Genomic DNA, 23,830 nt, shown 5'->3' with positions numbered 1-23,830 from the left:
TTATGCTCCAATACTAGAGTACTTATTATCCAAAATTCTTCAGACTAAAATTAATTCAGGCCTGAGGTTTTTTTGTGTTTTGTAGTATTTGTATGGATTTTTTTCTTTGACTGTTTGAGTATCCTTAATTTCAAAATCCCAAGTCCAACATGTCTTGAAATTTAAAACTTCTCAAAAAATTTGGATTTCAAAGCACTTTTGGTTTCAGATTTTTGGATAAGGGGTGCTCAACTTGGAATAAGACATTATTATTATTTTATGTAAAAGGCCTAAGTTCTGGCAAATGGCTCAGTAGGCTATGTGGCACCTGCCTCCAAGTCTGACTACTCAAATTCAAAACCTGGGAAGCCATGTGATGGAATAAGAGAAAATATACTCCCCAGAAGGTATTCTCTGATCACCACATGCATGTGTACACACGTGCACACACATACACCCACTAATAAATGTTAAAAAGTAAAAGTCTATTGTTGAAAGGGGGATAATAATGGAAAGCCTTGAACTCAATTTGTTTCTGCAGTTGGGTGCTAATATATTTAGGGTATGTGAGTTAATGCTCAGTACAGAAATGATAAATCCTAGAAGGTACTTAATATAGTTGAACAAAGAAATAGCTTATGAAGGACAGGGTATGGATCTATAGTTCAAGCTTCTGGAATTCTTTGGTATTCTTGTTTCCTTGCACTTAACAGATCTGGTACAAGTCAAAGGCCTGTATGGCTGCAGCATTTGCTCTATCTTGTAATATTCTGGTATCATTTTGAGGGCAATAATAACAAAGGGTTAAAAATCATGCAAAACTACCCTAATGAAGTTAGTTTTATGTATAGAGCTACTTTTTCATTACTTGTAGAAGTTGGTGAATTAATTTATGAAACTTTCTGAAGATGAAAAATACATATTATATAACCCTAGCTTCGTTTTTTTTCTGCTTAAGTCATCAACACACTATGTTATTCACTTAGTGGAGATGAGAATATATGTATGTAATTGGTGCATACACTGAAACCTGGATAATTTTTGTCTCAGAAATATGAAGATAGGGCTAGATAGGTGGGTCAGTAGTTAAGATCACTTGCTGCTCTTATAGAGGAGGTTTTAGTTCCCAGCTCCCACATGGTGGCTCATAACTATCTGTAACTCCAGTGGAAGGGCATCCAATGCCCTCTTCTGACCTCCATTTGCATGTGGTGCAAATATATACATGTAGGCAAAACACTCATATACATAAAATAAATGAGTCTAAAAAATAAAAAAGAAATACAAAGAAACAGGTAAAACGCATTTTGGATCTTACACTCAACAGCATGGAAAACTTTTATAAGACCTGCCTAGGGTAACATGGCAGATTACTTTCTCACTGAGTGATAAGTACAAAAAAGAAAGGAGGGGATGAAGCTGATCCTGTAGTTTCTTTAATTTCTCTCTTTTTTTAAAAATATTGAGGACAGAAACTTAATATTGAAGATAGCAACTTTAGTAACACACAGAAAATTTCAATTAATAGTTTGATAAGAAATCTTAGGAATACAGATACAAATTGTCCCACTAAAAATAGAAAAAGATATGCAATTCATGATTCCTTGAAAAAAAAGTCTTAAGTTGTGAAAGATTTCTCTGAAAATGCGAGTGATAGGCTACTGGAAACAGAGGAGCAGATAATACCAAATGCTTGTAAGAAGAGTGCCAAAAATCAAGTGTTCAGCTGGGGCTTATGGCAAAAAAAGAGCCTTTAAAAACAATGACAAAATACAGAAGAGCCATATAATTTTATTGACATTTTAGGTTTTTCCTGCAAGGAGTTTGTAAATGGCAGCACCAAATAAATGATTCTGGAGAAAAGGGACTAATAAGAGCTATCTTGTGTTCTCTTTGAACCTGCAGGTTATAACCACAGCAAATGAATGAACATTTTGGAAATTAATATAGGAATTCCTTGAGACACTCACTGTTTTAAGCTTAAACAGCTGTCTTATTGAAACAAATAAAAAATCAGCAATGGCTCTTCAAAGAATATACTGATAAGCCTGATAGAAATAGATGAGGGAGTTTACAATAGGCTATGATTGGGAGGAGTTTCCTTTTAAAAAAATAAATGATGAAAGGGCCAATTTTGATTTAATAACCAAAAGGAAGCATCTAAAACTAGCTTTTGGATAGCAGCTCCATGATGGGAAATAAGAGGAAAGTCATATGTAGTTTGATTATACAAGATGAAATTTTACATGAAACCTTCATGAATATGGACAGAAAGCTATTTCTAATTAGGTGGGTCCACATAAAGCACTCTGAATGACTGAATGAAACTGATATAAGTTTCAGTTCCTGATTCTTTTTAGAAGTGTTTTCTTTTTAAAAAAATGAGTTTTCCTTAATCAAGGAATTCATTATATGCATGGAAAGAATGTTTGGAACATTGGAAAATGGAGACTACCTATTCAGTAAGACAGATGATTAATACCATAGATGATAAAAATGAGATTTGAAACTTGGTAACAGAGTTAGATACTTCTGGATGAAACTGAATGCATTAAAACATAAGAGAAAATGTAAATAATTGCATTTGGGCTAAAAGAAAGAAATCAGCATGGTCTATTACTTATATCTTGCTGACAATAAAGCATTGTGTGAATTATCAGTTAATAGGTTAATGCTTCTCTGTAATAGTTCCATCACACTTGAAACAATGGCATCTAGATCTCCTATCAGCATAAAATTAGGGTGATTACAGGAAGTCAGATGAAGAATAGAAAAACTGTGTTTGACAACATGTGTGGACACATGTTTATAGTAAGCACAAATGGTGATGCCATTACTTTAAGGAAAACCACAAACTTTAGGAGTTGGAAGAAGTCTTCAGATTGCCAGGCAGCTTAGAGTACAAGTATCAAACCTGGCATCAGTCTTTTTTTGAAATACTCTGAGTATGGGGAACCTATTAAACACATGAGACCAGTCACTCCACATATGGACAAGATAAAATCAGCATTTGTTTATCTTTCATTTATTATGGTCTCTGGAATTTCCAGGACTGTCTTATTCTTTCTTCCATATGACAGCCTTTTAAATTTTTTCTGTTTTTTTAAAATCTAATTTGTTATTTTCAGTTTCACAAAGAATATAAAATTGCCAGAAATCTACTTTTGTGTAAATACAAAGAAGAACTTTAAAAATGCAATATCATGTCTATTGGACTCAAGAGCTCTGAAATCCTAAAATACTCAAACAGAGGCTCAATAATAATTTTTCTTAAATATAAAAGGTCTGGCTTCTTTGGGTGGGAGGGTGAATATAACTGTCTTAGAACTCATACGTTTTAGGTTACGGGAAGAGAGCTCTTATTCATATTTACATACACAATGACATACATTCTATATCTATCCCAACAAAAACAACTAACTGAATGAACTCTCCCTTTTCTATAAAGAATTTTGCAATACATTCTGCAGTATTACTGGAGGGAAACAACTGAAAGAAACACATTAAAAAGAATACATCCCACTGATTTAAAGAAGCACTTAAAATTAGTTAAATATAACTTCACTAAATATTAAGCAAAGCTATTCAGCATTTGTGTTGATTTATCTTTGAAGCTGAAAACATTTTCCTGCCTCCAGTGCTAAGGCATGGTCCTAATTAAGTTAACAAAAGCATATCATAAGCCTCAGTGCCCAAGATGATAAATCTAGGGGAGGATTCCCAGCAAGTATATAAAGGTGTACAAAGACAATAGTGTTCAAAGTGAGGGATGGTGCTAATTGTTAGATTTTGCTGAGCAGTTATATGAAAGCCACACTGATTCCATGCTGTCCCCTTTCTTTTTAGGAAAAAAAAAACATGTAAACTCCTGAGTTTGGCATAATTAAAGAGCAATGAGAAAATAGCAGAGTTGCCAAGGGGAAGAAGATATAAAGTGAATTTAGTGATTACTGAAGTCATGGGCTATTTTCTTTCATCAAGAGTCACAGGGTGTATGCTTTAAAATGGCCACCTCATAAGTCATAGAATAGACTCTGTGGTGGTAGGGTAAAATAACAACAAACATTTAAGCAAACACTGAAATGAAAAGAACCTATTGAACCATGGATGACAAAATTTTGAGGACAAATAAATAGATTTCAGGCATTATGTCAATATATTCTGTGGGTGATTTATTCAAAGACTCTTAGTACAATAAAACATCAGACTTAAAATTGTAGGTTAGAGATTTTAAATAGGGAAGAAAATTCAAAATCCTTAAAATGTGAAGGTTCAAATTTCTGTTAAGATATTAAAATGTACTTAGTACTCAGCTAATATTCCCTATATTAATAGTTTTTCTGATAACCAAATTTTATAATAATTTTATTACAATATTATGAAGCATGTTCTAAATGAAAGGAATATTTATTCAGAGCCTGTAGAATATAATATATTCACTTCATTACATCAGACATAGCTATTTGATTTGTATTAATCAGAACGGCTGAGACACCAGAATGCTTATTTCTAAGCCACGATTTTTAAGGAGTGAGCCAAATCAGACATAGCTATTACTCAACTCATCTTCAATCCTTCAAAGTCACATAAATCATAATTAAAATGAGGACAGAATACTTTGTACTACTTCTCTAAGAATCATTTTTACAAAATTGTAAATTGGATACAAGGGAAAATTATTGGCACAAAGTAAGAAAATTGATATATATTTTGAATTATGTCCTTTTACTAAAAAATGTAAATTTTTTATTGGACTCAGACTTATTGAAGATTTAGATATACTAATAAAATAGTACTTGTCATTTGATAAGTCAACAATGAATACTTACTGAATGAGCTATGTTTAGAGCTAATTGGATTGAATTTTTTTTTATAGTAAAGGAGAAGTGAAGTACAGGGATTTAATTTACATTTTAGTAGATTAATCTAGATATTGAAATGTTCTAGAATCCACGATTGGGAATATTAAATAATTTGTAATTTGTCTGAAATGACTTTAACTATAGTATTCAATTATCTTAAAATTTCTGTGAAATAATTCAATACATTTATTTTATTGGCATACCTATATCTTGTGTTGGTATCAGAAATAAATATATATGAAACTGTCATATTAAAATTGTATAGGAAAACATTCTAGGAGTTCTGAAGTATGAAGCTTAAATATTAAATATTTTTTATAACAAAGTATCACGTTTACATTCAAACATATATGGGCACTTGCCTTTTAATGAATAACACAATATTCACTATGTTCTTCCATTAAAGAAGAAGAATTTTTCAGAATATAATTGAATTATCTGTGTGTGTGTGTGTGTGTGTGTGTGTGTGTGTGTGTGTGTGTGTGTATGTGAAAGAGGGAAGGAGGGAGGGAGAGAGAGGGAGGGAGGGAGGGAGGGAGGGAGGGGGAGAGAGGGAGAGAGAGAGAGACAGAGACACAGAGAGATTATGAGTATATGCTGTCTTTGTGGAGGCTGAAAGAAGAAGTCCAATCCCCTGGAGCTTGAATTGTAGGTGTAGTGAGTCACTGGATGTGGGTTCTCTGGGAACGAAACTTGGGTCCTCTGGAAAAACAGCAAGTGTTCTTAGCCACTGAGCTCTCTTCAGCACTCATAGAGTTCTTAAGAACAAATCTTAGAATTTGGCCTGGCTGTTTTATCACAGTGCTTTGGGATAAGCTGACAGTATTAGAAAATTTCCATAAAGAAGGTAAAAATTTACTGAGGCATTAGATAAGCAGATAAGAGAACTTCTGATAAATGAATTCAGGGTAAACAAGGAAAAAGCAGGCTGAATTTAAGAGAGGTTTTTGTACTACTTGCTAGAAACTACTCCCATTGAGAAGCTAACAATAAGTCATCACTGAATTGAAAAGTGTTTTGCTTTTTATGAATTGTGAAAATAGTAAGAGGTAACATTATGACTGAATCTGATTATCTATTTTGGCAAAAAAAATGTAAATCACAACTTGTCTTGCCTATGCTAATGATAGGTTGTCATTCTGTTACATGAGATTAAATCTTACCTGGCTGCATCTTTTGCTAGTATGACTCTAACATGTAAATGTCTTTCTTTTTCCATTAAAATCTGGTATCATTACTTTGAACATCACTGAGATTATTTTCCTGGCAGATGGAAGGCCACTGGGTATTTACTAAACTACAATAGACATTATTAATACTTTTCCCAAACTAATTAAGATGGTACCAGGTGACAAATGACTTTTTAGGAAGACCCAAGGCTGTGAACCAAGCACACAATTAATTTGAGTCACCTTCTTTCCAAACGTTATGGATTTTGGTGCAAGGACAATAGCCCAGAGGTTTTGGAAGATCTATTTTTCTAACTGGTTTATGAAAATGAACGAATCATTTCATATGTCATATATTTGTGACATTTATATTTGAAATGGGAGTTATTCAGAAGAGGCTTGTTTCGACCTTACACAATCAAACTCAATACGACTAAAAAAGTTGTCACAGTACAAAGAGCAGTAATTTTAGTTACTAGAATCCCAGCATAAACAGGGTATGCTAAACCCTCACAAATACTAGCTTTAAATAATGTCTCAAATAAATAGGTGCACAATGTTTTGATTTCTGTTTCATATCAATAATGGTTAATAATTGTTTTCATATGTAGGCAAAAAATGAGGGTGGTGTGATTTAAAATCTAACCACTAACCAGTATTAGAATTATAGACAAATGATTTTACATGTAATTACCAGTGTTTTATACTCCCTTACAGTATTATACATCAGATAATATCCCTAGATTTTCTATGCTCTTTTTTATATTTACTTGTGTAACCAGCCAAAGACGGTGCCCACAACTTCAAAAAAGTGATATATTTAAGGTACTCTGCTATTTATTCTTTAACTTTAAAACATCTTTTAATTCAGTTTGCTGGTGTCATTCTTTATCTATTCCCTTTAGGTTTCAGCTGTAATTTCAGAGATTATTTATGATGATGCTGTCCCCACATTATTTATTTGTGTGCAACATTTATCTTGAAAATAAACAAGTGATGTAACATTTTTCTTTCTTCTCAACTTGTTCAATTCCTCCAACCTCGCCTTCAACACAGGTTTGTATTCAAAGTACATCATCTTGTTTCCCACAATCTACCTGAATGCTCTTCAAGATAAAACTCATACCTTTTAGAGAATCTCCAAGAAATGACTGTTGAACCCTTACAGTAACTGAAGAGGCTGAAGGCTTCTTTTCTGCATTGTATTAGTAGTAATTATTCAGTGTCTCTGCCTAGATAATTCCAGATATCAGACTACTGAACTACAACATAACCTGTACAGCTCCCATGTTGCCAATGGTATGCAAAGAATATTGTATTTTAAAATAAAAACTTAGCATGCATTTTTCAGAAGCTAATTTGGAAAGCATGGATATCACTTCCAGATAATCTAATATATACTGTAGTTACATGGTAATAGATTGAATCTCTTTCCATTCTGGCTGAAAGACCTAGGTTTTATTTTAGATTTCTAAGACTAAGCTAAATACATGTGTAAATTAAATTAGAATACTGATAGGTAATCTCCAAGATAATGAAAAAGAGAATATTATGATTTTATTTAAGAAATGAGTGCACAAAGAATGTGTGCACTCATATATAAGAAAGACTATTTTATAACTGCCAGGAGGAAATCAGCAGGATCAAAGGATAAAGCTTTTGAAAATCTTATCTACATTCCCTACCATTACAAAGGAGTAAAAGACATTCTGAGCCAGCAATTAACCGTGTTAATCAAGACAGTATTTTAGTGTTACAGCAAATAATTTCTGAATTAAGTATAGCTTTATATTTTGTCGTATACTGTAATGATTTATACTCTTTAAAAGTTGTATAGGCTGACATAATTAATAATTTAATTTAAGGAGAGTATTAAAAGGCCCATACCTCAGTAAGCTTTGAAACTGTTAATTGGGATAATAGGAAATTACTTGTCTTTTCCCAAATGTCAGTGAAGTAGGTCAGGATAATTAATATGCATGCTGACTTTTCAGTCAAAGGAAAACAAGACATGTCTCATCTGTGTACTTTTAGTACCATCTATTTCAGACTAAAATGAGTTCAGCCTGAGAAAATTGTCACAGTATGACTCAGTTAAGTAACTGAATTTCAAAATAAGACAAGAGGTAGTTCAACCATGAGAATACAGATTGCAGTCTAAATTTGCCCTTCATAAACTAAGGCTGAATTTTATAACTGCGAGGAAATCAAAAACTCTTCAAGGTATGGATTTAGGTACATTTTGTTCTTTGGAGTTCATTGCAAACATGTGTCACTTAATGTATAACATTATATGGATTGAGACAAAATAAATGATATAAAAGGAGGTTGGTTAATGATACTTTTTTATAAAACAGTTTATATTTTCATGTTTTCTATTACCTGTTTTGCTCACTTGTCTAAATACTTTCTATTTTAGATGTTGAGGCAAAATGAAAAAAAAATGTTCTGACACAGAAATGTAATGCTCAGCTCCCCTGCACTTATGCACAATGTTAGTACACATTCTTTTTAGTAGATCAAACTGAATGCTGGCCTCAAGCTGGATAGAAATATGCTACTGAGAGACTTTGAGTTTACAAGTTTGTATTGTTGTCAATCTGTGTGGCTACATAAATGAGTGCTCTGTGTTAGAGGATGTGCATGTAAGTGTGATGCTGACATTATGACCATGGAATCTTGTTCTGTGTATAATTTGTTTCTGGCATAATACCAAGCAGCTTTGTCTGAATAAGCAGCCTTTGCAGTTATTTCTAAGGATCAATCCACACAAGGCATGATTATGACATCCTTTAACTAGATCCTAAATAGTATTTTGAAAATACTGATTTTTAAAGTGAATATTTTCCAAATGAAACATTCATCATGTCGTACAAATCTAAATATTTAGAAGAAAAATCCCTCACCATTAGAAAAGTGTATATATTGCACTGAATAAGAAAAAAATTCTAGGCAAAATGGAATGCAGTGTTCCATACAGAACAGTTTGAAGTACACAGAAAAAAAATCAAATGGGAAGATTTATAGAGTACCCCAAAAGTAATAGATGGAGGTCTCAAAGATAGTATATAAACATTTTAGTGAAACAAATTTTACTGAAAATGCGGAGACTGCCCCACATTATTGAACTGTAACAAAAAATGTATAATGCTAAATTTATTGACACACTCACTAGAGCTGTTCTACCTTGGCATGCTTATTCTATTAAGAGCTCACTGAAAAAGATGGACAGCATCAAATAATTATGTATTTAATAAAATTGGAACCTGAACTTAAAAAAAATTGTATAAACACAGGAGTACATCTGTATGTCCAAAAATAAATCCTATACCCAGAGTAACAAAAAGAGGATTCTTGAAATAAAACATCACAAGACATCTAACTAGAGACATTCTGAAGGCTTTTAGAAACCTGAAGAAAGGGCAGGCTTGGTGCCATGAGCTAGACATGACTGTGTCTTCGTACTTCTTCCCAACATGATGACTACGACAAACTCAAGAAATTACTTTAAAAAAAAAAAAGATAGCATTGATGACTCTGCCTATAGAATTGATAGAAAGTTTTCTGAACAGAATTTTCTATTCCAGAATTTAATACTGTTTAATTGGCTGAGATGGAGTATTTTCCTTCCCCAGGGTTTATACAACAATAAACAAAACCCCCATATTTATGGATAGCTGTTATAAAGTGCCTGGATGAGAGTTATAACAAATTTTCTAATAAATACTTAAAATTTAGAAAATCCTTTGTTAATTCTGATAATCATTACAATATTAAGTATGCATTAGGATTGGTAGAACTCCTATAAGAGATTCTTCTATCTTGTTGGTGGAAGATATAGACTACCCATCAAGTCACATGAGCATAAGAGGCTCTCATTTTAAAGGAACCAAGTTTCCCACTGAAATGAGATTCCTGACCTGTTAGTAACTTGTAAGCTAGGGGTTGTTTTTCCCCCACTAGTAATGAAGAACTTATGCTAATGTATCCTATAATCAAAGTCCCACATACTTGACTAATGGGGGGAATGTTCTACTTTATTTGTATCTTCAAAAGGGGTAGCTGATCCCTCAAAGAAACTAAACAAATAACTTGTTTAATCATCATTGGTTCCAGTCCTCTGCACCAATTGACTTAAACTGTATTTAAATGAAGAGTTTAATGCTATTCGCCTACATTCTCTTCAGTTTACTTTGTGGACTTATAGCCAGACCTTTGTTTTTAAAGACTGAGTTCTAGCCTTTCCCTTAAATAAGGCAGGGTTTCTGGACCAATGTATCATGGTAGTTCTAAACAGAAGCTTGGCATGGTTATAACAAACTTGATAGCGAGTAAATAGATTCAGATTTTTTTTTTTTGAGACAGGGTCTCATGTAGCCTGCATTAGCTCTGAGCTTGCTATATATCTGATGATGACCTCAATTTCCTGAACCTCCTGTCTCTACATGCCAAGTATATACGCATGTGTCACTATGCCTGAGAACAAATTTTTAAGGTAAAATGCCTCAGAGAGTTACCAGAAGTTTCCTGAATTATCTTCTTTTTCTTTAGAGTTGATACCCATTATAATAGAGTTTTGTAATCAATGAACATACCAATAAAATAAATGGATGCTTCTGGCAAATTGGTTTCTAGAAAAAGCTGAGCAATTTTGGATGACAAATGCTGTATGAAACTTCTTTTGTGTGTGTGTGTGTGTGTGTGTGTGTGTGTGTGTGTGTGTTTTGGACATTTCCTTTAAATCCAACAGTGAAAGGAAAGATATAAATATATTTGTGTTGATGCTGGTGGGCATGTGTGTGTGTGTGTGTGTGTGTGTGTGTGTGTGTGTGTGTGTGTGTTCAGTTATTCAACCAGGGTTTTGTTAACACCCTACTTGAAACATTTATTGTTTTTTAACCCAAACCTAGGGGCCAGTCACTATGGACTGGCAAGATGATGCACGGAAGTGAGAAGAAAGTAGGGAAGAGAAGAAAGTAAAGAAATGAAAACTATTAACCTTCAAAAGCAAATGGGTGGTTGGGAGAAAAAGCATTTGTTCTAGTGTTGTATGTCCTGGTTCATAAATTAGGGAGACCTAACTTCCTATCCAGCATGACCATTCTTTTTTCCCCAAGGGAAACAACCTTCAAATAAGAAGTTGAAAGGTTATAACTGTGTATACAGGCTAAGAATTTCCATAAACATACTTACTTTTCTCTCCTATGTTTTCTCCTGCTGCCTCCCCTTCCTCCTCTTCCTCCTCTTCCTCCACCTCTGGTGGCTGTATGTCATCTTGTGGGTCACAGGCACTAACTGGTGCATTCAGACAGCAGTGGTTGAACCCGCTATCTCGAGGCAGAGTAAAACTTCGGGGCTTGCAGCCATTGCCATTCAGCACTTGCAGCCTCTCACTCTCAGCTAAAGGGTACGGGCCATAGTGATCCTGGAGGTGGCACTTCTGAGTTGGAAGAGTAGACTGCCGCCTGTGCTCAGGGGAGATGGCTGCCGAGTCAGAGAAGACAGAATCTTCCAGAGGCAGAGTCTGAAGATAGTGTAAGCCTGAACTTGTTAGCGGTGTCTCGATTAAATCCTGCCAGGAGCGGCGCTGACTGGCTGTCTTGCGAATGGGGGACACGGCACTGCTCCCAGTAACTTCCTGGCGAAATTCCTCGTGTGAAGACTGAGACTGAGAGGTCTCGGTGGAGGAAAGCCGGCTGTGTTTTGCTTCCACATAAGGACTGGCACAACTCATCTGTGGAAAGAAGCCCTTTATCAATTTCCATGGAAATAACAGACCACTTCGATTGTCAAAGAACTTATTTTCTGTTTATCACAGATTATTTACACGGATGCAGTCTTACACAGTAAAGTAACAACTGAGTAAGTTTACAGACTTCTCAAAGTTTAGGCCCCAGCTTACACTTTAATAGTTAGGGATTCAGATGTCTTGAGATATAGATGTAACATCTGATACAATAGTACAAATCTGATAATACTGGAAGTATGAGAAATTGTAAACGTTCATGTAAGAAACACTCAGCAACTAAACAATTTAAAAATCTCTACATATTTTGAAATTATAAAGAAAAAAAATGCCCATAGATTCCTATTTCTGGATTTTAGGCAGCTTAGGGGGTGAGAGAAATGAGAGAAAGAGACCTTTACATATGAGAACAAGTTGTCTATAAACAAAGCAAACCTTTCTGCTTCTTCATAAGTAAATGTCTGTTTCTATGGGTACCACAGAAAAGTTGTCTTATGGTGTTGTCAATTCTATGGTAATTTCTGGAGAACTGAAACTACAGGTAGGATGAAGTTATAGTTTGTTGGGGATTAGCATTTTCTGTGAGTATAAACACCATAGAGTACATAAAAAGGAATATATTTTGTGCATGAATTTAAAGTTTGGAAATATACATTATAGTATAAAAGACAAACAAGAAGGGAGAATAGCATCAGTAAAATGCTATAAAACATTTTCAGTGCAGCACTCTACCTGGGACAAGCCTTACTCCAGCTCTAGAGTCTAGCCCAGGTGCCTTTATGCAAGGAGCTACATTTGTTAATCACAAATGGGGTTGAAGTGGTAGCCAGGACAAATTGAGCTGAGATGTATATATCACCCCTTTTGGAAAAGGGAAAGAAATTACTTAGCATCATCCATGGGTAGACTGTTACCTTTCAACATATTAAGTAGTATGTTGAACAACTTAATAACAATAAAGTGAAAAGTTTCTTTCCAAGATGCTACTGTTGTTCAAAGGAAAAAAAGATGCATTTAGCAGCAGAAAAGCAGAACAACAGGAGGACAGAGGGAATAATGGGGATTGGAAGATTTAAGTAGGGATTGGAGGCAGGAGGGTTGGTGAGTAGGGGACAGAGGTAGAGTTAAGCAAAACTAAGGATATATTTAAAAAGCCATATGCAAACCTACTCCTTGGTAAGATAATTAAAAGAATAATTTCAAAAAAGTGAAGTTGTGGTTCCCCTTTCATCTTTTATAATTTCAAAGGAATCATTCAGATCCTGGTGTTTTTTAGGAAAGGGAAAATATTAATTACTCAGAATAATGCAAAGAGGTTAAATTAAGTTGACTGGTGTAGTCACATAAACTAGCTTCCTTTTCCTTTGTGGAAGACAAAGACCCAAGATACAGAGAATTGATTATTTTGGTAACATGACCATTAAATTAAATATGGACACTCACATACTCTCAGTAATTTTGACGGGAAACAGGCAAAAATTGACATAGTCTTAAGAAAAGTAAGGCTATTATTTATCTCAGTAAAAGACTGAAGTGTAGTGTGTACATAGAGTTATTTATAGATTTAAGAAAATTCTGTAAGAATTCTGGAGCACCATAAACGTATTAAAGCAGATACCATGGCTATATCTAAAACGTGTGCATGTGCATGTGTGTTTTTATAGTGCTGGGGAATCGAACCTAGCGATATGTGCATCTGTGCTGGTTAATTTTTTTTTTTCAAACTTGACACAAGCTAGAGTCATCCAGGAAGAAAGAATGCCAATTGATAAAATATCCCCACTGAACTGTTATGTAGTCAAGTTTGTGTGGCATTTTCTTGATTAATGATTGATGTGGGAGGGCCCAGGCCACTGTGGGTGGTGTAACTCCTGGGCCGGTGGTTCTAGGTTATATAAGAAAGCACTCTGAGCAAGCCAGTAAACAAGAGTTCCACCAGGGTTTTTGCTTGAGTTCCTCCTTCTAGGTTCCTGCTATGTTTATGTTCCCGCCTTGGTTTCCCTCAATGATGGATTATGATCAGGACTTGTAAACCAAAAAAACTTCCCAAGTTGCTTTTGGTTATGATATTTTCTTACAGCAATAGAAAGCTAACTAAGATAGTATATGATATCTATTACTGAGCTATACCTCCAGCACTATACTTCTAATATTTATCAGTTGATTCTAAAAGATATAAAATTGACTTCATTAGTATAGAATAAATAAGATCATATCTTTTTCGAAGGAAAGTTTTCTGTTGTTTAACTCCTTTAAACCTGGCCAATTCATTTTGCCAATATCCTGTGATGATTATTTCCCTTGATTATATTCCTTGTAAACTTAATCATTTTCCTTCTGATTTTAGGTCACCAATTTTCTTCTCCCTATGAAACCTCAGTTTGACTTAGACTTTAATATATGTTCATTTTAACATATAAATGGAGCTCTAAGCTCAAAGTGGAAGCACACTGGGGTTGCACTTACAGAGGGAGGCCGTGGGTATGTATCATAGGGGGGTGGAGGGCTGTCTTGTTTCGGTGTTGATGGAGTATCTGCTTCCTCTTTGTCACTCTCACTCCAGTAATCTGAAAGTTCACAGACACGGACATCTCGGTGTTTATTCAGTATTGATAGCCATATTTCTCAAGAAGAGATACTACCACTTAACAAAAAAGATTTAAATTGAATTACTACAGCGTGCTCATCATCATTGCCCTACTCAAGAGTCATCAAGTTTCATTTTTAGCTGTTTTGGAGGAGAAGGAAGAACACAATAACTTAATCCCAACCTCATGAAAAACTAATGGCACACAGCCAGTCCTAATGGAACTAAGAAAAAGTTAGTTTTTTCTATAAGGCAAAACAGGTGTAGGGTATGTTTAATTTTAGACCATTTTCAGAAGTTTTAATTAATAAATACCACAGGATGTTTCTTAAAGTATGTCACTTTAATGCGATAAATACTCAGAGAAGAAAAGCAATAAACCATATGCTGCTGTATATCTCTACTGACATAAACATCCCCGAAATTAATGTTCTAAATATTTTTGGCTTCAATTCATGGTTATCTAACAATTGCTGTTTTCTAAAGTCACAGTGACACGAATCTTTATAACACCATACTCCCACCTCTCCTTGGAAAGATGTGGCAACCCCTAAATCTTGCCAAACGAAAAAAAAAATACACACTTGCTGATGTGTGCTACAAACACCAAATTTCCAGAACTACTTAAAAGGAAATATAAGCTGCTACACAAAGTTACTTGGCAGAACTGAAGCAAGAGGGAAGATGAAGAACTTTGAGAGATATTTTAATATTGTAAGCCAAATCCAACAAAAGGGCAACAATCAGAATCAAATGGACGATATCTCAGCCATAACTGCTGTGTTGATTCTTTATGTGAGTTGCAAGCAAAGAGCCAGGATGATCACCCGAGAGAAGAGGTATTAAGAGAAAAGGAAATTGGTATGAAAATTTACATCCTAAAACAACTATGACAAGACTTAAGTAGTATTCAGATTCAAGTGAAAAATCCTAACACATATTTTTGTAGGGCCTTTCCCTTTCTAGAAATTCTCAATTGTAATGTTTTTTTCTGTGCTGCTGACTAAAAATAAGTACAACTAACATTTTTTTCTTCAAAAATTGTTACATTCCTGGTAGGAAATAATGGAGCTTGATTTGAACTAAAAAAATTGCCTTGACCCAAACCTCTGAGTACTAAATTCCAGGACACTTGCTTGACACATCAAGAAAATTTAATGTTAAGTATAGTGATGTGATTGAATCTCCCTTATCCACTCCTAAGGTTTTACTCCTGTTACTGTGAATAGAAAGTCTCCAGCAATAGATACAGGACATAAAATACACTGCCCCTTCTAGTCAGGCCTTAAAACACAAGGACCCCGACAACTCCCACTGGGAAAACAAATACAAAATATCTAACTAATCTAAATTAGATACCTGTTCTTTGTTTTTGGGAAACGTCATGGGCGCACACAACTGTAACTCCAGTGCTCAGGAGGCTACCCAGGATTTGAAGTGTGAGATCAGCTTTGGATAGCTAAACCCTGTCTCAAAAAGCCCAATGGGAAGTAATGGAGATTACTGGACAGTGACTACCAATATAACTAAGTCCTCCGTCAAAGATGAATTGACATAGTTACTCAGAAACAGATCTAGTAAATGATTGTGGAAAAAGCATGACTGATATTCAGAAGCAGATAAAGGTTTAATTCTTCATAATACAGCTACTTAATACATTGACACCTTTAAAAGGCATTATTTAACTTCATTGTTTGGCCTATTTTATAATCTGTAAAAGAACAAGTAGTAATAACTGACTTTTGTAGTTGTGTATGTGGGAGTTCTAAATAAAGTAACATATATTCAAGTGCTTTGTACCTTGAATACACTCAAGAGATATTAGGAGCATTTATATTCTCGGGGATATTTGCAGATTTTATGCCAGGACAGTCTGACACAAATCAGAAAGGCAGCAAATACCTGATACTTATTTTCACAGATATTCTTTTTTTTTCTTTGTAGCATTTTTGAGCAATGAAGAATGAAATCTGGAGTCCTAGGGTCTGGGTAGTTTTATGAGAGCCTGAAATCTTCTTGGAAGTTAATGCTAGCATTCACCTCTCCCTACCCCACACAAAGTAGTGAGATTGCTAAGACCACTCTACCCTTATCCTTCCCATTGTTCCCAAGAATGCTGGCTGAGTTTATCCTTAATGTTGGCATTGAAACCATGGCATTTTGGTGCAATAATATCTCAAGTGGTTCTTATTAGCACCCTGGAAAAGAGATGATTAGCATTTTATCCAGGGCTCCATAGCTGTTACCATACATAAGAGATCTGAAGTGTTTATTTTTCCTCCTCAGCTAAATTAGGAAAAATTCTAATCTGTATTTGATATAATTTTTGGCTTATTAAAAAGCAATATCAATCTAAACATTTCTATGTTTCTTAAGAAAAAGTAGAAATATTACTTTACAAATCAACTTCTTATGCTAAGCTGTAAGGGAGAGAACAATACCAGAAAAAAGGCAACACTGAAAATTTACTTAGGCTCTTTTGAAACATGTGAAATATTACACACATTATAGCTTAGTGGCTGAAACCAGTATGATTTCTTTCTAAGAGCAAATAGAATTTTTAGCTCTCTAAAAGAATATAAATATATATTTTGATGTGTCTTGCAAAATACCAAGTTCTGTAAGTAATTATGAATAAACATGCCCATCAGTAGAAGAGGGACATATTTTTAAAACTTGCTCTTATTTAGAACTCTCAAAGAAATACAATATAGGTCATTCACTCTTATGTGATTAAAACTTTACAATGGCATCAATGAATTATTTTTATGGTAAAATATTAAAATGTCATTTTTTCTAGATTTCTTAAGTATATACTGTATTATTATTATCTATATCCACCATACTACACAATAATATACCAGAATTTCTACTTTCATTCTTAGCTATGTATAACAGTACTTGTTCATTACTTTGCCCAGTCCCTGCTTAGTTCTTCACATCCTGTGGGTACCACTATTCTCTTTTCAACTTCGGAGAGCTATGTTGTGTTTGGAACTAAATTTAGCATTTAGAATTACTCAGGAGATATCAAATAACCATAGAAGAGTGGAGGTGATATGCATACTTATCAGTTTCCTAAGCAGAAGACCAAGGGACTTAACCATATATTAAGTAGGAAGTCTGTTTCTGATGTATGTTAAAGTGCCTTTTCACTCTGTGGAAAAACAAGTATCATAGTCTGCCTATGGTTTTTCTACCAAACTTTAGTAGGCATTAAATATACATACTTACACAATAGAGCAAGGCAGCATGCATCTACAAAATAATTACTCTCTGGAACTTGCACATGCAATATAAATTAACCTGTCCTTTTATCCACAATGAAACTTAGTTTCACAACAAAGGAAATTCATTATAATCAAGATTATGCTCAACTTGAAAGCAACATCAAGTAATACAATTCTGAAGCTTGAAAATAAAAGTTCTGTGATACATATAGCTTAATATTTTTTCTAGATTAATTTTCCTATCTGTATATTACCCATATATCCAACTCTCATAACTTTAAACAATCAGGTAAAAATACGTTTAAAGAGCTACTTCACCCCTTTTCAAGAAATTTGAAAAGGAAGGCTGGTATTTTTTTTTTAGTGCTCTTACCTCAAATTAAGGTCTATAAATTACACTGAGGCATAAAGGTGAGGAAGTTTAAGCCACCAGACACATTTACTGCATTATAGTGTTAGACAAGGTTTGCCCGTGCATACAGATTTGGTGAAGACAGCCTGTACATTATTTGTAGAATTGTGCAATCTGCTTCTATTCTGTGGAATATCATAGTTATTGCCTTCAGTCCACACCATTTCCATCTTACAAGAATTAGTTCAGAAAACAGAGCCAAACAAAGTCCCATTCTCCCTTCCTGGAAGACTCTGTTTACCCTTGTTTCCTGGAACTTGATTTGTTTCTTATTATGTTTCATTTTCTATATTGCACCAAGCTTACCTTTTTGAACAGAACCCAGTATAATTGTAGGATAGGTGCTTACATTTTCATACAAGCGTGACATTGAGGATCATTTGTGAAATATTTTAATATTTAATAAAATATTGTATCTTTCTCTCAGTTATCAATGCTATATCAAGAGTCACTGATGATTTTCTTCAAAAAAAGTCCTCATTAGCCCTGTCTTTATATGTAAAAAAAAGTGTAATGTGATTATAAAAGGTATTCCTTTACCTTGTTCTTGCTTAATCCTCTCTCTCTCTGCATATCCCGCAGTCAGCATGTTAATTCTATTAAGCCACCTGGAAAAAAGAAAGAAAGAAATCAATAATAATTCATTATACTGGTTAGAAATATTTATTGCAAAATGTCTAAAAAGATATAGGATAACCCTGCATATAAAATGTGTTCTTCATTAAACTTGGAAAAAAAATGAAGACTTCAATAGGCAATAATCTACCATAGTACAAATTGTTTCCACACTGAAGATGTAATTCCAATGGAACAGTTATGTAAAGCTGTTAATGTGTGCAATATAAAACGTTTTGAGATGACCAAAGCCATATCAATTATTTTCCATCAAATGTATGAACACTCCAAATATGCCTGCTCTTTTTTGTTTGTTTTTTTAGAACAAATGCTCCTTTGGTGACACTTTTAACAGCCAGTCTAATTTATAGAGACAGGAGAAAAAGTTACAGAGCTTGCCTGTAAAAATAATAGTTTTACCATGAAATAATAGTTTTGAATACACTCATTTAAGTTGAATGACCCAAGAGGAAACACATCTCAGAAGTACTTTAGAATCTTGTCTCTAAATACAAGAGTACTTAGCTCCTCAAAAATAGAAAGTACATATATAATTTTAACCTTTTATGATCTAGAAAACATACTTTCATGAACAACAGTAAGTTAATTTGTCTTAGTTTTTTCTTAAGTATTGCTGCTATTGTTAGTGCAGCAAAACACGATCTCAGTTTCTTCATTTAATTCTACCAGGAATCTTCCTGTATGCATCATTTCAACTAGATTATCAAATCACAAATTCTTCGTAAACAAACTGACAATTTCTCATTTGGAAATTCTGAGCAATGACCCATATATTTTTCCAAAACTGAAATCGGGTTGAATTCACCTTCAAAACTACCTTAAGCAATTTTGGAATTACTAGTTAGAGTTAACATCATTAAATGGTGGAATAGTCTGATCTTGATATATTTTAAAGAAAACCTGGGTTTGAGAATTTCTTTCTCCTCAGATCCTGTATCTTTTTTGACTAGAACATAAATCTGTCTAACTGAACCACATATTTCACAATTTTTCCAAGTTGTGTTGTTTATACCATATACCTAGCATATCTTGAAGAGAGGAAAGTTGTATCTCTCATGGGCATCTATTGAAATTTAAATTCAGGTTAGCAAAACATATCATGTAAATATCAGCCTAAAGAATATAAGGGAAGTGAAGAAAGGACTGGAGTCCTATCAATATACAATAAAATATCCACAGGAATTCAATAACATATTTTATATACATACACTAGTAAATTCTAAACTATAAATCAACAAGTTGACCTTATAATAAAATGTTTTAAAATGACTAATTATTAGCAAAAGATCAAAATGAAACTTAATATCTAGTTCAATTTTTAGTAAGAAAGGGGTTGAATTTAGATTACAGGGAAAGTGTAGCCTGATGCTGTTAGGTTGACAAGGATGACAGTTACACTAAGGGAAGTTGATCATTGACATGGAATTTACTATTATGTTTTTACTTCTTGAAAAACGTTGATATTTTAATCAGAATTCTAAAGAAAATGAAAGTTCTTAGAAGGTGAATTGAGAAATTTAAGAGAGGCTTCTTCAGTTTTCAATTCATCATTTATTAAATATCTATTTGTGTTTAACAATAAACTATGTTTTAGAAACATATAAATGTATAAGGCATAGTCCTTACTTTCATTGAACTCTAGATTGCTAAAACTCCTAAGACAACTGAAAATTTGGGCTACTATAAAGAAAAAATTCTGCTCATAATAAAACCTCTTTGGAACATGTATGGATATTCTCAGGCTGTTTATAGCCTAAAGAGACTTAATACTATATAGCCGTTGCTGTCTCTTGGATATACTTGTTCTTAAGCGACAACTGGAAGAACCTCACTTACTGATATACTTGGTATAATTATGACTTCCTATCATAGGTTGCTATGAAAGCAGATATACATATGATAACTGATTCCAGAACTATTTATTGAGAGCCTGTAATGTGCTAGGGATGGTTCTAGGCACCTAGAATACAGAGTATACAAAACAAAGCACCCATATTTATGATGCCTGTATTTTAACAATGGAGGCAGATGACAAATCGGGATATAAGTAAGCATCTATGAAGTTACCAAGGTAGCACATGCGATCTTTTAAAGCAGCAAGCTTGGTAGGTAAAATTTAGAATGTCAAAGTTGCTTGGGAGTAGGGAATCTATATTAGGTAAGGAGGTCAGGGATACATGTATTCAACTTGGAATCTTTTCAAGAACACTGATGTGCAAGTTCTTTAATATTAGTACCTCATCATATTCTAACACTTTAGAACATGAATATATAGGTAAGGGAATATGCTTAGAGTAACACAGACTAATATACTGAGAAATAACTTATAGTTACAAGGATACACACATACACACACACACTTAGAAAAGTATACATATCTGTGTATACAGATCTTATGGAAAACCTGAATTTAAGGAATACTTTTATACCCTAATTACTAGGTCCTATTATGACTGGTATTACATATTTTTTAAAATCTAGAGTACAAATATATATTATTCTGTACTATGGTATAATTTAATACAAAACAATAATGCCTTTAAAGCCATAAAATAATCAGATAAAGCATGTATTGACTATAATTATGCTTATTTAAAAATACATCCTCTCTTGAATTAGGCATGTTTTCAAAGATTACATATGAAGTAAATCAATACCCACATTATCTTGCTATGTATGCTAATGTGATCACACAAAGCTGTATATGGGTGCCTTTCCATATCACTAACCCTGTGTGAATGTTTTTAGCACTGATTATTTTATCCTATTAACAATTATTTTTCTAAATTGCCTATTGAAAACAATACTAGGAATAAAGTTATTGGTGAAAGAAAAACAAAGATACATTATAATTAAATTTTAAAATTCAATTATTATGTCTATAATTCTGAAATATATAGTATATGAAGTCTTACATAAGACAAGACTTTTACATGTATAATGTGGTGCTGACACTGTGGATTAGACGTTTCTTTTCTTTAATCCACTACTTAAAAGTAATGAGATGAATGACAGGGGTTTGCTTTAGTTTCTTCTTTTCTTTTCTGCTGTTTAGAACTATAGAAATATCAGGGAAGAGCAACGATAGCGACATCCTTTTGAATGTATGGTTAAAAGAGAGTAGCAAATGTCAGTCAAAAAAGGTTTTACAGTTGATAAAATGCATGGACAATGTCAAAACTAAAATGGTTCTAATTAGCATGTATCAAGAATGCTTAAATTATTTTAATTTTTACAGGGAGGCAACTGGTACCTAATGTATTCATCTTGTAGTACAAGAGATCCTCATTTATGTCACTTATTCTTATTTTGGTTATAATGCAAACCCTTCATGTGTATCCCTAGGGAACTGAGTTTATCATTTGGTTAAATAGATGGCATGGACAAGAACTATAGAATTACGAGAAAATTATAGCACCAAAAATAGACAACCACAAGTCCTCCATCATGTACAGGTGAATAAACATTTTTTACTTTGAGAGCAAGGAGAAAAAAAAAATCAGTGAAAATTCTTAAAGCTGGTATGAAATTTTAAGAATAGTATATTATATAAATTATGAATAAGGACATTTCCTTTCTTTGCCATTTCCTTTCATACACCTCTGCTTTTCAGAAACAATGGTTGTACTTCTAGGTGTCAAATAATTTATTTATAAAAGTAGCTTAAGTGTTCATTTCCTCTGCTTAAGCATATTTACGAAGCAGCACAATTTTTGTGCTTAAAATGTTTAGATATAATTTTTAGAGACATCTAAAGAAAAGTAAATGAGGTAAGAGAACAAAAGTATATAAACATTAGTACTTTTTGCTACTGAAGACTTGTGTAAAATTTAAAGAAAAACCCTACTTAGAGGGATAGTTGGCTATATAACTCTGCCCAGTGCTAAATGAAGGTGACAGGAAGAATTACTACAATAGCTAGATCGAAGTTATTGAAATGGATAGTCTATCAAATATACATAGCACTCGAATAAATCAGGTTTTCTGTACACTTTTTGAGCATTTAGGAATACATGTTAAGATGTATTCCTAAAATTTAACATCTTAAAACAAAACCCCTTTTTGTGGTAATATTTTGGATTTATATTGGTTATGGTACTTATGTGGTAAAATTGACAGTCAATGAAAGTTGAACTTTTAAAATGTTAAATCATGAATTAGGTAAATATCATTTTTAAAAATTAAGTATGATCACATGTAACTATAGATGGACTACTCAATTTGTAATTAATTAATATACAATGAGATTCCTTAAAGATTACTGAAGACAAGGCTTAGACCTTGAATTTTAGGCCTAATGAAGTAATTTGAGATGTAAATAGTACTTTACCTGTTCATGTCATCAAGATGTTCTGCAGCAAAATAAAAGCTTTTGATTTTAGGATGGCAGGCTTTGAATGCACTGTGAGTAAAACCACAACAAATAAGTTACATTTACTTTTTTACAAATTGGAAAAAGGTTTTAAGTCAAATATCTTTAAAATTTTTTATTAGAGTTGGGAGAGGCAAAAGGACATGATCAAAATATATTGTATGAAAAATTTTTAAAAAAAATTCTAATTTGGAACCTGGGTATGGTAACACACACTTTTAATCCCAGCAGTTGGGGGCAGAGGCAAGTGGATTTTTCTGAGTTCAAGGCCAGCCTGGCCTACAAAGTGAGTTATAGGACAGTCAGAACTAAATAGTGAGACCTAGTCTTGAAATGAAACCAAAAGTAGTCTATTTTGTCTATTTATTATTAACATCATCATCACTGGTGTTTTTATGTGTGTGCACATGCTAGAGAAAAATTTTTGAGAACTGGTTCTCTTTAACCATGGATTCTAGGATTGACAGGTCATCAGGCTTGCATGTAAAGCACTTTATCATGAGACATCTTATTGGCTCAAACTAAATAATTTTTATGGATAAAATTAATGCAGTGTCTAACCTAACTTCACATACATAATGCTTCTATCATGACAGAAATAAGTAAAATTCCATGCTACGTCCTCAAAATTGCTTTCTTATAATCTGTTTGAAAGCATCAGATAAACAAACTGTAACTTAAAATTTAGAAAATTACAAAATAAATTATCCCTTCTTCCCCCTTTCTCCAAGTAAAATGAACTTACTATTTCTTGCGGCATTCACTGGCTCTATCAATTTTAAATTCAGGCAGACTGATGAATCCTTCTGCTTTTTCATCCTAAAGAAGCAAGACTTT

The 23,830-nt window shown here is 33.5% G+C and overlaps 1 protein-coding gene across 5 annotated transcripts in view; it reads right to left on the bottom strand.

Moving 5' to 3' along the window:
- Positions 1-23,830, bottom strand: part of Cnksr2 (connector enhancer of kinase suppressor of Ras 2) — a 236,486-nt gene that overhangs the window by 24,801 nt on the left and 187,855 nt on the right. For all 5 annotated transcript variants that reach the window (XM_052729013.1, XM_052729087.1, XM_052729167.1 and 2 more), the window contains 5 exons: positions 23,739-23,812; positions 22,952-23,023; positions 18,526-18,593; positions 14,223-14,323; positions 11,204-11,744 (listed from right to left, as the gene is read on the bottom strand). In XM_052729013.1, coding sequence (XP_052584973.1) covers positions 11,204-11,744; positions 14,223-14,323; positions 18,526-18,593; positions 22,952-23,023; positions 23,739-23,812 — 856 coding nt within the window. The remainder of the gene's footprint in view (positions 1-11,203; positions 11,745-14,222; positions 14,324-18,525; positions 18,594-22,951; positions 23,024-23,738; positions 23,813-23,830) is intronic.

This window comes from Peromyscus californicus, unplaced genomic scaffold (genome assembly GCF_007827085.1).
Source record: "Peromyscus californicus insignis strain IS unplaced genomic scaffold, ASM782708v3 Scaffold_10__1_contigs__length_136768540, whole genome shotgun sequence".
Taxonomy (NCBI): Eukaryota; Metazoa; Chordata; class Mammalia; order Rodentia; family Cricetidae; genus Peromyscus; species Peromyscus californicus.
The sequence above is the reverse complement of the archived record's forward strand: the minus strand, read 5'-3'. Positions and strand labels throughout refer to the sequence as shown.